Here is a 12,241-nt window from a genome sequence, read left to right on the forward strand (position 1 = left end):
ACATGTTATCAAAACCGTAAAAATTAATTTATCTCCCAAAATGCTTATTATTCACTTTTACAGTTCTTAAAAAAATTAAAATACAACTTTTAGCTCTTTTTTTTTTTTTTTTCAAAATAGAAAGTAAAAACTTGATAAAAATATATTTAATTTTGATTAGTAATATACCGCATTTTTAATAGGTAATATTTTTCGAGCGTTTTATGTCAAAAATTGCCTGAATTTCGTAATTTTGATAATCCACAAATTTTTTGAAATTGTAAAAAAATCTTATCTCACAAAAGATAATAATTTTAAAATACTAAAACGTAATTAAATTTTTGATAAAAATCCATTAAAAAAGCCAAACGCAATCTTAAACGAAACATTATTCACCGAACCCTAATATTGTCCAACTTCGAATCCCACGCAAATTCCGTACAAAATCGGAGCGACAAAAGCAAAATCCCTCCTTTGTCCCCACCACAAACTTGTATTTATATGAACGCAACCAGCGTTTGTCACCGTCCAACTTCTCTCTCTTTCTCTCTCTCTTTCTCTAGCAGACTCACTCGCTCTCTCTTCGCACACTACTTTCTATGTCATGAAGAAAAGCAACCCTCCCAATCCCGCCTTCCGGCGACCCCCACCGCCTCACTTACCGCGTGATCCCCACGCCCATCAATATTGCCGGCCTGTGCAGTCCGCCTATCACAACCACCGTCCCAATTTTCCGGCGAACCATGGACTCAACCGGCCTCCCGGCCCCGCCGGGCGAACCCGAGGCCCAAAATTCGTGGTGCAGCTCCGCTGCAACGGTGGCGTACACGGAAGAACCGATGTGAACTCCGTGATCGCCCAATGCGTGCCTTCGCCGGCGGATACCAGAGTCTTAGACATCGGTCCCGTCGCCGGAGAATTGTTCTTCTCTAGTTGTACCGACGGTTTGGAAGCGACTGTCAATCTCTGGGGCTTGCGCTTCGACGGCGCTCACGGTTTCGAGCCGAGGCTCGTAGCCCCGTCCGGTTACCGCGAACTCGAGGACCGGCTCCGAGCCTTGTTCGCTGATCGCGTGCGTCGCCTGATCGACGGCGAGGAAGTGAAGGTGTGGGGCAAGAAGCACCAGCTTGTCTGGGATGAGATTAGAAACGTCACGTGGTCGCTCTCTCGGCGGAACCAGCTCGTCTCGTTCTCCCAGCTCCTCGACCGGAAGAAGGGCCTGATTGCTGAGGGGGACTTGATTTCGAAACGCTTGGGAGAGTTCAGGTCGGCCATGAACTGTGTACTGGCTCACTTGGAAGGAAAGAATGGTGAGGAGGGGAGTGGCGGTTCCTCCCAAAAAATAGAGGAGAGTGGTGAAGAGGACGTGCAAATTTTTAGTTTTGGTGAGGGTTTCGATTGGAATCGGGTTTACAGCTTGGTTTCGAGGGAGCGTCGACGGCTGGAGGATGGGTTGCCGATTTATGCTTACAGGAAGGAGATTCTTCGGCAAATTCATTGCCAGCAGGTTTGTTTGCAATTTTGCTTGTGATTTCCTTGTGGGTTTTGAATTTATGTTTTGGAAATGTTGTCGTTATTTTTTTTAAGGTTGATGAATTTTTTTGGTTTGTAAAAATCACTTTTTTTTAAATGAGTTTGGAGGGATATTGTGGGAAAGTTTATTAGATGATGACATACTGTTTATATAAATGTATGGGGTACAAAGATTGTAGCAGCATAATGTGTGATGACTTGAATTGGAAGATTGTTGAAGATAAGGATACAGGTTCAAAGGTGTGATTTTTCGGGAATGTGATGGAAATTTTTCAAAAAGGGCCGTGATGGAAGTTCATGCAAACAATGATTAAAAGAATGGGGGAGGGAAGAAGAAGCAAATTTACTTTTAGAGTGTCTGCCTTGCTCGTAGCAGGGGATTGGTGTTCACCCACTTTCTAGACATAACAGACTAATCTTTAGTTATATATTACTTTAAGCAGTCTATGAGAGGAGTCAGGGAACTTAGATGTGTGCTTCTGCTAAATACATTTCTAGTTCATGACAATTTTTGAATGTTAGTGCTCTAATACAAAATATTTTTTATACCATTCAATGGAAAGTAATAGGGACCATGTGAGCAACTTCAATGGTTGTCCAAGGATTGTGGACGTGTGTTGCTGGAAATGATTCCATCTATAAGGTGCACGCCAGGAATAACATGGAGAGAGCAGATTGTTAACTAGGATCTTTTTCAAAAAATAAAAAAAACATTGATGCACTTGTACGGTTGAACTTCTATGCTTTCAGGCTTAATTCATTAAAAATAGATGATGAAGCATGCAATGGAATGCTGAATCATTTTGATGAATGCTTCTTTACTATGGAATCATTTGATATTACTGTGTGCCTGGTTAGTTAGTTAGTTAGTTAGTTAGTTAGTTAGTTAGTTTTTTTTTTTTTTGTTTTTTTTTGAGTTAAAAAAGGTCTGTTCTTGATTTAAGCTAAAAAGTAGTCTTAACTTTCAGTAGATGTGTGAATTAAGTTGCCCTTGATATCTTTTTTTGACCTTTCTTCTGACTGCCATTTGCACAGATAATGGTATTGATTGGAGAGACTGGTTCTGGAAAGAGTACGCAATTGGTTCAATTTCTTGCTGATTCAGGAATTGCTGCTAATGAGTCCATTGTATGTACTCAGCCCCGCAAGATAGCTGCCATCTCATTGGCAGATAGGGTCAAAGAAGAAAGTATCGGGTGTTATCAAAACAAATCAATCATCTGCTGTCGGACATCTTCATCCCTTTCACAACTTGATTCTGGGGTAATATTTATGACTGACCACTGCTTACTGCAGCTCTACATGAATGATGCCAATCTATCTGGGATATCATGCATCATAGTTGATGAGGCCCATGAGAGGAGCTTGAACACTGATCTCCTTCTGGCATTGATCAAGAGTTTATTGTGTCGGAGACCTGATTTACGGCTTATTATAATGTCTGCCACTGCTGATGCAAACCAGCTCTCAGAGTATTTTTTTGGTTGTGGAATTTTTTATGTGGAGGGAAGAAGCTTTCCAGTTGCTGTCAGATATGTCCCTTGCATGACGGAAGGAACTTCTGGCTCTGGTTTTTTCGCTTCATATGTTCCTGAGGTGGTGAGGATGGCAACCGAAGTTCACGAAACAGAGAAAGATGGGACAATTCTTGCCTTTTTAACTTCTCAGATGGAAGTAGAATGGGCTTGTGAAAATTTCAATACACCGTATGCAGTTGCATTAGCTTTACACGGAAAACTTTCTTATGAAGAGCAAATTTGTGTTTTCCAAAGCTTTCCTGGTAAAAGAAAAGTTATATTTGCAACAAATATTGCGGAGACATCGCTGACAATTCCTGGGGTCAAGTACGTAATTGATTCTGGTATGGTTAAAGAAGGCAAATTTGAACCTGGCAGTGGCATGAACGTCCTCAAGGTTTGCAAGATCAGCAAGAGTTCCGCTAATCAACGAACTGGGCGTGCTGGAAGGACAGAACCAGGAAGGTGTTATAGACTCTACTCAGTATCTGATTATGAATCTATGCCTCCTAACCAGGAACCCGAGATTCGTAGAGTTCATCTTGGAGTTGCGGTTCTTAGGATCCTTGCTTTAGGCATCAAGAATGTACAGGACTTTGATTTTGTTGATGCACCAAGTGCTAAAGCTATTGACATGGCCATCAGAAATCTAGTTCAGTTAGGAGCTGTTACATGGAATAAGGATGCTCTTCAATTAACTGGTGAAGGTAGGTATTTGGTTAAATTGGGTATTGAGCCTCGGCTTGGTAAGCTGATTCTAGGCTGCAAAGAGCATCGTTTGTTTCGAGAGGGAATTGTTCTTGCTGCTGTAATGGCAAATGCCAGTAGCATATTTTGTAGAGTTGGTAATGATGAAGACAAACAGAAATCTGATTGCCTTAAGGTGCAATTTTGTCATCCCGGTGGCGACCTATTTACTCTTCTCTCTGTTTACAAGGAATGGGAGTCTGTGCCTCCAGATAGGAAAGGTAAGTGGTGTTGGGAAAACAGTATCAATGCCAAATCTATGCGGAGATGTCAAGACACAGTCAGGGAATTAGAATTTTGCCTCAAACATGAACTTAATGCTATCATTCCGAGTCACTGGTATTGGGATCCTCATAAGTCTACTGAGTATGATAAATATATGAAACAGGTTATACTCTCTTCCCTTCAAGAAAATGTAGCCATGTACTCTGGATATGATAAACTTGGTTATGAAGTGGCACTAACTGGACATCATGTCCAGCTGCATCCTTCAAGTTCATTGCTGATATTCAGTCAGAAGCCTAGGTGGGTAGTTTTTGGTGAACTCTTGTCAATTTCTAATGAATATCTGGTCTGTGTAACTGGTGTTGATATAGAATCTTTGTCTACCCTTTATCCTCCCCCTCTGTTTGATGTATCTGAGATGGACAGCCGAAAGTTGCAGGTGAGGGTGTTGACTGGTTTAGGTAGTACTCTCCTTAAAAGATTTTGTGGAAAGTTCAGCAGTAATCTGCTTGGTCTTGTATCACGTTTACGGACCAACTTCATGGATGAACGTATTGGCATTGAAGTCAATGTTAACCTGAATGAGATTCGGTTACTTTCCCCTTCACAGTGCATGGAAAAGGTTTTTATTTTTGTAAATGGTGTGTTGGAGTATGAGCGTAAGTTATTACTTAACGAATGCATGGAGAAGTGCTTATATCATGGAACTGGTGTTTCATCTTCTATAGCACTGTTTGGAGCTGGTGCTGAGATCAAGCATTTGGAGCTTGAAAAGAGATATTTGACCGTTGATGTCTATTATTCAAATGTGGATGCCATTTCTGATAAGGAGCTTATAATGTTTCTTGAGAAGTTTGCTTCTGGTAGTATCTGTGCTATCCACAAGTTTACAGGCATTGGACAGGACAGTGATGACAAAGGGAAGTGGGGCAGGATAACATTTCTTACTCCTGATGCCGCTAAAAAGGCTGCTGAACTAAATAATGTTGAATTCAATGGCTCCTTAGTAAAGGTAGTTCCTTCACAGACATCATTTGGAGGGGACTCATTTCCTGCTGTTAAAGCTAAAGTTTGTTGGCCGCGTAGGCCCAGTAATGGGTTTGCAATTGTAAAATGTGAGGCTCATGATGTTGGGTTCATGCTTAGAGATTTCTATAATCTGGCGATAGGAGGAAAGTTTGTTCGCTGTAAAGCTAGCAACAAATCTTCTGATGGTGTTGTGATAAGCGGAATTGATAAAGAAATCTCTGAAGCCGAAATTTTTGAAATTTTGAGGTCTGCTACAAATAGGAGAATCCTGGATCTTTTCCTGGTGCGAGGAGATGCTGTAGAAAATCCGCCATGCAGTGCTTGTGAAGAAGCACTCCTAAAAGAAATCTCTCCCTTTATGCCTAAAAGGAACCCCTACACTAATTGTTGCCGAGTCCAGGTCCTTCCACCAGAACAAAAGGATACTTTCATGAAAGCTTTTATCTCTTTTGATGGAAGATTGCACTTGGAGGCGGCAAAAGCTTTAGAGCAACTGGAAGGGAAAGTATTGCCTTGTTGTTCTTCATGGCAGAAGATAAAGTGCCAGCAATTATTTCATAGCTCGTTGTCATGTCCTGGGCCCGTCTATGTTGTGATCAAGAAGCAACTGGATCCTTTACTTGAAAGCTTCAGGGATTTAAAAGGTACTGCTAGGGGCACATTATCCTTTTCATATACAGATGTTTATCCATTACTTTTTCTTGCTTATTTTCTGTTTCTTTTCTATTTTTTGGGGTTGCTTCAAGTCTTGGGATTATCTTCCATTTGTGCTTCTTTCTCATTTAACTCTCTTCTTGATTCTATTTGGTTCTTTGAATTTTCTCTGATCAACTTTTTGATTACTTCTCTTTTTACATATAGCCACATGTAGTCTTATGATAGAAACTGTTGTGATGTTGGTTCCTTTTACTAGCTAGTTCATGTTGTTATTATTGAGATGGTCAAGACAATCATTTATGCAGCAAGATGCATTTTGTCAGAATCATTGTCTGAAAGAAAAGAATCCTTTCTATATATCTTTAGATGTTTGTCAAAATTTGTAACTGTCTTCCTCCTGAACTTCCCTGTAATCTAGCAACGATTGGCTTATATTGAGCCTCATGTGTAAATAATTTTGTGGTTTAATAGTTCAATTGTTCTGTTCTATATAATAATACTTTACTCTTCTGGATAAGTAAGATTTTTGGCCTCTTTTTTTTTTTTGGGTCTGAGCAATTGGGGCTTGTTTTTCTTCTGACATACTAAAAATGTTTATGGAAGTTATATATACTTCTTGAAATTGGATTATGGATTCGATGGTAAAAAAGTGACTGCTTAGGTACAAAGTGCAGAACTAAATGATAGGTTTGGATACAATGATTATGAATTTGGATTATTTACTTCAATGCACTGTTTTTCAATTGTATACACATTTTTGTTCCTGTATAATATTTTTAAGTTTCCAGTTTATGCATCCTGATAATTTGCTATGATAAAATGGAACCTTTTAGCTTTGAACTGAGACGAATTTGGTGCTATATAGCCAATAACTTTGAAATTACATCTAACATCTATTGATTTCTAATGCTATCTACATTAGAATAAGATGGGCCAAAAGTATTTGACGGTTGTTTGAAATTGTCATTAGATTTGTACAACTCCAGTACTTGTATTTTTTTGCTTAACTATATTGTTTCAAATTTGTTTCTGCATCATGTTGGTGAATATGCAGTGAAAATAGATGATCAAGAGGTAAATAACACTTCCTGAAACTTTTAGTTTCTATTTGGTTGATTATCCACTCCGGAAACAGAGATTCCGGAGAAGTTTCTGTAAAATTTAGAGTTAGGATGGGTATATAACCTTAATTAGTTTCTGTGCTTTATATAGTTTCTGTATAAAGTGCATCTGGTGCATGAGGTAATCATGGAAAACTAATTAAAGTTATCTCTCATGGTATATAATGTTATGCAATTAAAGCTTTAAGAAGCAGGATTTCAAAAAGTGAACTTGGTTAAATGAGAATGTTGAATTGGATGATTGGGTAATACTGGAAATGAAAAAAATTAGACATAAATGCATTCATGTCAAGTCTGGTGGCACCAATGATAGAGAAGATGAGGGAAATCATCTTAAGATGGTTTGGTTTGTGCAATATAGACACAAGAATGTGTGGATATGGATAGTGATATGGTTCAAGTTGATGTAGTGGGAAATGGCATGATTGCCTAGGATTTGCTGGACGATATCTTGCTATGTAGTGCTGAATGGTGAAAAAGGATTTATATAGAAAGCTTTAAGCAGTTGAAGTTTTCTTGAGTTGTATTCATCTCAAATAAATATAAGATCTGTTATTAGCTTGTTGGGCAGTCTTGTTGATTGTTCTTGCTTTTCTCCATTTTAGATTATGCTTATGTGCCTTTCCTCTATGTATTCATTTTTCATTATTGCTTGCTCAGATTTGTGATTTAATGTGGCAAAATAGATTTCACTTTAATTGAAGTGAATCTTATGTAAAAGCAACAGTTGCCTGTCTCCTTTGCTAAGTGTCATAGGCATCTGAACTAACCTCAGGATTTTCCTGCTCCCATTTCTTGCTAGTCATGCTGATTTCCTTTTAGGTAGAATCTGTAATATGTGAGAAGTTAAGCAGAGACGTTGCATCTGTGAGTAGGGACTTACAGACAGCTCTAGCATTTATATGTGACATTATGTTGAAATGGGGCAAAGGTTTGTTGCGAATCTCAAGTTGTTAATAGTGGATCATCACCATGATCCATTGCCCGTTATGTTTGTGTGTACATAGACATGATTGCTTAAGCACTGTCTGTGAGTGACTTTGGGTGAATGACTTACCTGCTGTTAGGAGGTGTTGATACTGTTAGCCAATTCGCTGGTTATGTATATCCGCTAAGTTGGAGGTGATGTTGACCAATGTTCTCACTATGTTAGCATTGCTCTAATTTCCTAGACTTTATGAATAAACTTTTCCAGTATTTTTTTTCTTAATGCTGAGGACCAAAATTGGAACGATTCATAATTTTCTTAAGATAGATTTAATACAATAAATTTTCTGGGAGCGGATTCTGAATTTGGTCAGGGTGTCACTGGAATTTATTGAGACAGAAAAACACAAATGTGCATCTTCATGTTTGTCTCAATATCGAGGAGCAAATTGGGAAGGACTTGTATTTTTCTTTTATTGAGATTCTGTAAAATAAGTTTGCTTCATGGAGTTTCTAAATTTGGTTGGTGAGAGCTTTTGAATTACTAGGTGAAATGAATAAAGGAGGGGCTATTGTCTTCATTTTTCCCTTGTGTGAATATGTGTCACAGTTCCACATTTGGATAATTAGGGTGTTCCAATTTTTCGCAAATATATGTTATCAGCACAATCATATAGAGTCAGAACAATCTTGTTCTGCGATTACTGTGCTAACAGTTGTGAGTGGTCTCTTTCACAGGTGCAGAGTGCACTCTAGACAGGATTGCTAATGGTTCCTTTCGAGTGAAGATATCTGCAAATGCTACAAAAACTGTGGCAGAGCTGAGAAGACCTGTGGAAGAGCTTATGAGAGGGAAGACCATGGATCATGCCAGCCTCACCCCTACCATTATACAGCATCTATTTTCCAGAGATGGCATCAGTCTTAAGAAGTCGGTGCAACAAGAGACAGGAACCTTCATTATCTTTGACAGGCATAGCCTTAATGTACGGGTATTTGGTTCTCCAGACAAGGTTGAGTTGGCACAGAAGAAATTGGTTGAATGCCTTTTGACCCTTCACGAAAGCAAGCAACTTGAAATCCATCTCCGAGGTGGTGTTCTGCCTCCTAACCTAATGAAGGAAGTGGTGCGTAAATTTGGGCCAGACCTCCATGGGCTCAAAGCGAAGGTACCTGGGGCTGACTTTACTCTCATTACTCGTCGGCATGTGATCTCTGTTCATGGTAGTGAAGAGTTAAAGCAAAAAGCAGAAGGGATTATTTATGAGATTGCACAGATGCCATATGGGTCGGCTGAAGGGTTTGACAGTGAAACTGCTTGCCCCATTTGCTTGTGTGACGTCGAGGATGGTTACCGGCTTGAGCGCTGCGGGCATTTGTGCTGTCGGTTGTGTCTGGTGGAGCAGTGTGAGTTTGCAATCAAGAACAATGACAGTTTTCCTATATGCTGTGCCCGCGAGAGCTGCCGGGCTCCTATTTTGGTTACAGATTTGAGGTCTCTCTTGACAAATGATAAGTTGGGGGAACTCTTCAGGGCTTCTGTGGGAGCATTTGTTGCATTGAGTGGGGGTGTTTACAGGTTTTGCCCATCTCCCGACTGTCCTTCAGTTTACCGAGTGGCAGATCCTGGGACTGCTGGTGAGCCATTTTTCTGCGGGGCATGTTATGCAGAGACTTGTACTAGGTGCCATTTAGAGTGTCATCCTTACATGTCATGCGAGCGGTACCAGGAGTTCAAGGACGATCCAGATTCGTCTCTCAAGGAATGGTGCAAGGGCAAAGAAAATGTGAAGAACTGCCCTGTATGTGGGTATACAATTGAGAAGGTTGATGGGTGCAACCACGTTGAGTGTAGGTGTGGGAGGCACATCTGCTGGGTATGTTTGGAGTTCTTTCAAAGCAGTAATGATTGCTATGACCACTTGAGGATTCTACACCCGCCCGAAGTTTTTTAGCTGCTGCCTGCTGTCTGCTGTGTTAATAATATTACCTTAATACCTAATCTATGGCCTTGAGTTATTCTTGTATGTATATCCCAGATGTATATAGGTCGTAATAAGTATATACTAATGTGTAGCCAGACAAATGATGCCTTTTTATCTCCCATCACTAGTCTTTTTCATGCAAAGTATGAACCCTCATGGGATCCTGCAACTGCTTCTGTAAATGTCTTCAGATGATTGCCTTCGTTTTCATCTGTTTTCAGGATTCTTATGCTACAAATGAATTTCTTTGCAATTACAAAATGTCACCACGCATACAAAACCTGAATATAAAAGCCATTTTTTTTTCTCTCTCTTCGTTGATGTCTGTAAAATGATAATGACAAAGGAGAGGAACAAATGAAAATAAAAAAAGAAAGATCAAAATAAGTATCTGCAGCCAAATACAAAGCCTACGCCAACAAATCCCAAACAAAATGCGAAAGCCATGAACCATGTTACACCACTCCCACCCTCACCCCCATGATCCTCCTCTTTCAACAATCCGCCATAGCCACAACCCTTCTGCTTTTGTGTAACTTGAAGCTCAAGCAACCTCACCCACTGCCGATAAGCAAACAACCGCGTTGCCTCCTCAAGCAAAGCATTGGAAACACAATCCCTCTCTTTAACCAGAGCTGCCGCTTTCTTTTCCGCCTCTCGTGCCCGCGTCTGTGACAGCCTCAAAGCCTTCAAAAGCTCCAACTTCTCATTCTCGCCGCCACTAATATACACGTGAAACTCGTCGTTATCGTCTTCTTTCCCTGTGGTCGTCACGCTAAGTATCCTATTCATGGACGATACGACCGTTGTATCCGACCCCGTAAAAACCTTCATGGGCGGAGGCAGATCACAGTTCTGCATGAGGTCAACACCAGGCTTTTGAGAAACCTCAACACCCATCACCATCTCGTTCCCATCCAAAGCTTTAGAGTTCAACTTCTGGTTGTTCGACGATGCCCTCCCTGCCATAACTGAAGTCTTCATGAATCATGCATATAATATTTCAATGATTCTGGTTGGTTAACTTCATGGGTTTTGATCAGAATTTCCGAAACAAAGGCTGAGAGTGTTTGAAACGTGCAAGAAAGTGGGGGGTTGGTGGTTGAAATGGTGATTGCGTTAAGAGTGGAGGATTGGGGATGGTAGATTTCACACGTAGGTGGCTACGGTTTGGGCTTTAATATTACATGTTGCTTTAAATATGGGAGAAAATTCGTTGCTTGCGTGGTCGGACAAACATATGTTTACTTTGGCAAGATTCCATCTAATGAAATGATGCCCCAACCCTTTCCTCAAAAGCCAAGGGGAAACTAAACCACCATTTAGTTTTCAAAAGAGAATTAAAAATAAATTTGTTGAGAAGACTTTTCTAAATTTTAAAAACTCTCAATTTCACCCTTCGAACTTTCAATTTGATGCAATTTACTCAATTCGGTCAATTTTTACTTTTAAACTCTAATGGAAACCCCTAAAAAGACAAAATTACCCTTCGATTTTCTTTTTTTTTAAAAAAAAAAAAAAAAAATTGAAAAAAAGGGGTCACAAGGGCCAACCCTGATTTTTTTATATATAATAATTTTTCAAAATTTTTAATTCGAAATTTTATTAAAAAAAAAGAAAAAAAAGTCAAGGGTATAATGGTCATTTATCACTTTTAAAGTTTAAAAATTGATGGATTGGTTAAATTACATCAAATTGAAAGTTCAGGAGATGAAATTGAAAATTTTTTAAGGTCTTCTCAAAATGTATGATAGTCCAGAGATTTAAAGTAAATTTTTTCCGATAAGAATAATAGGCTCTACTGTATCTAAGAACAATCTCAAGACATGTCTTGTTTTAAAAAGGAAAAATATAATTTTTGGTAGTACTCCCAATCAGGCCCAAAAGTTAAGGCCCAATTTGTATAAAGGCCTACAATGCATATTCATGGATGATTCACGATGAAGGCTAGCTTTGAGGTTTTAAATGTAGCAGTGAAAAACTAATCCTATGTCTCAAGTACAATGCATATTTATGTTGCTACAATTATAACCATTTTTTATTTTTTATTTTAGAGCAATAATACCTACATCATCTAAGAGTTTACATGTTTATAGAACTTAACCAAATTGATTTAACAACCCACAAAAGCATTCTCAATATATAATGAAAAAAAAAAAAAAACAGATGGAGTGCACTGGATTACAACAAATACGCCAAAATGGAGCCCAAAAAAAAAAAAAAATCCTTGAAAAACTGTTTTGGCCTATCAACCTTTTCTTTATCTAATTCTATTCAATTAGGTAGCATAAGCATCTTAATCTACCTAATCTGCCTGCAAAATCCAAGACCAGCTTAATTATAACCCCTACTGACTCTTTAGTAGGTTGCATTCTAGTTCAAAGCCAATGGATTTCCTTATTTAAGAAATGCTATTTAGTAGATTGTTATACGATTGTCATATAACTTAAATAACACAACATTGAAAGTTCGCGTTTGAATCAACATGAGCTTGTAAAAAATAAAATCTAAGGAGTAAGGA

General features: G+C 39.0%; 2 protein-coding genes across 2 annotated transcripts; one reads left to right on the forward strand and one right to left on the reverse strand.

Moving 5' to 3' along the window:
* Positions 1-519: 519 nt before the first annotated feature.
* Positions 520-9,943, forward strand: LOC132165289 (ATP-dependent RNA helicase DEAH11, chloroplastic-like). Its single transcript, XM_059575786.1, has 3 exons — positions 520-1,486; positions 2,548-5,674; positions 8,474-9,943. The coding sequence occupies exons 1-3, from the start codon at positions 584-586 to the stop codon at positions 9,688-9,690; spliced, it is 5,247 nt and encodes a 1,748-aa protein (XP_059431769.1). The 5' UTR covers positions 520-583; the 3' UTR covers positions 9,691-9,943.
* Positions 9,944-10,098: 155 nt separating this feature from the next.
* On the reverse strand, positions 10,099-10,689 carry LOC132165856 (uncharacterized). The gene has a single exon (XM_059576547.1). It carries the CDS (start codon positions 10,687-10,689, stop codon positions 10,099-10,101), a length of 591 nt encoding a protein of 196 aa, XP_059432530.1.
* Positions 10,690-12,241: the final 1,552 nt, after the last annotated feature.

This window comes from Corylus avellana, chromosome ca11 (genome assembly GCF_901000735.1).
Source record: "Corylus avellana chromosome ca11, CavTom2PMs-1.0".
In the NCBI taxonomy this organism is placed as follows: Eukaryota; Viridiplantae; Streptophyta; class Magnoliopsida; order Fagales; family Betulaceae; genus Corylus; species Corylus avellana.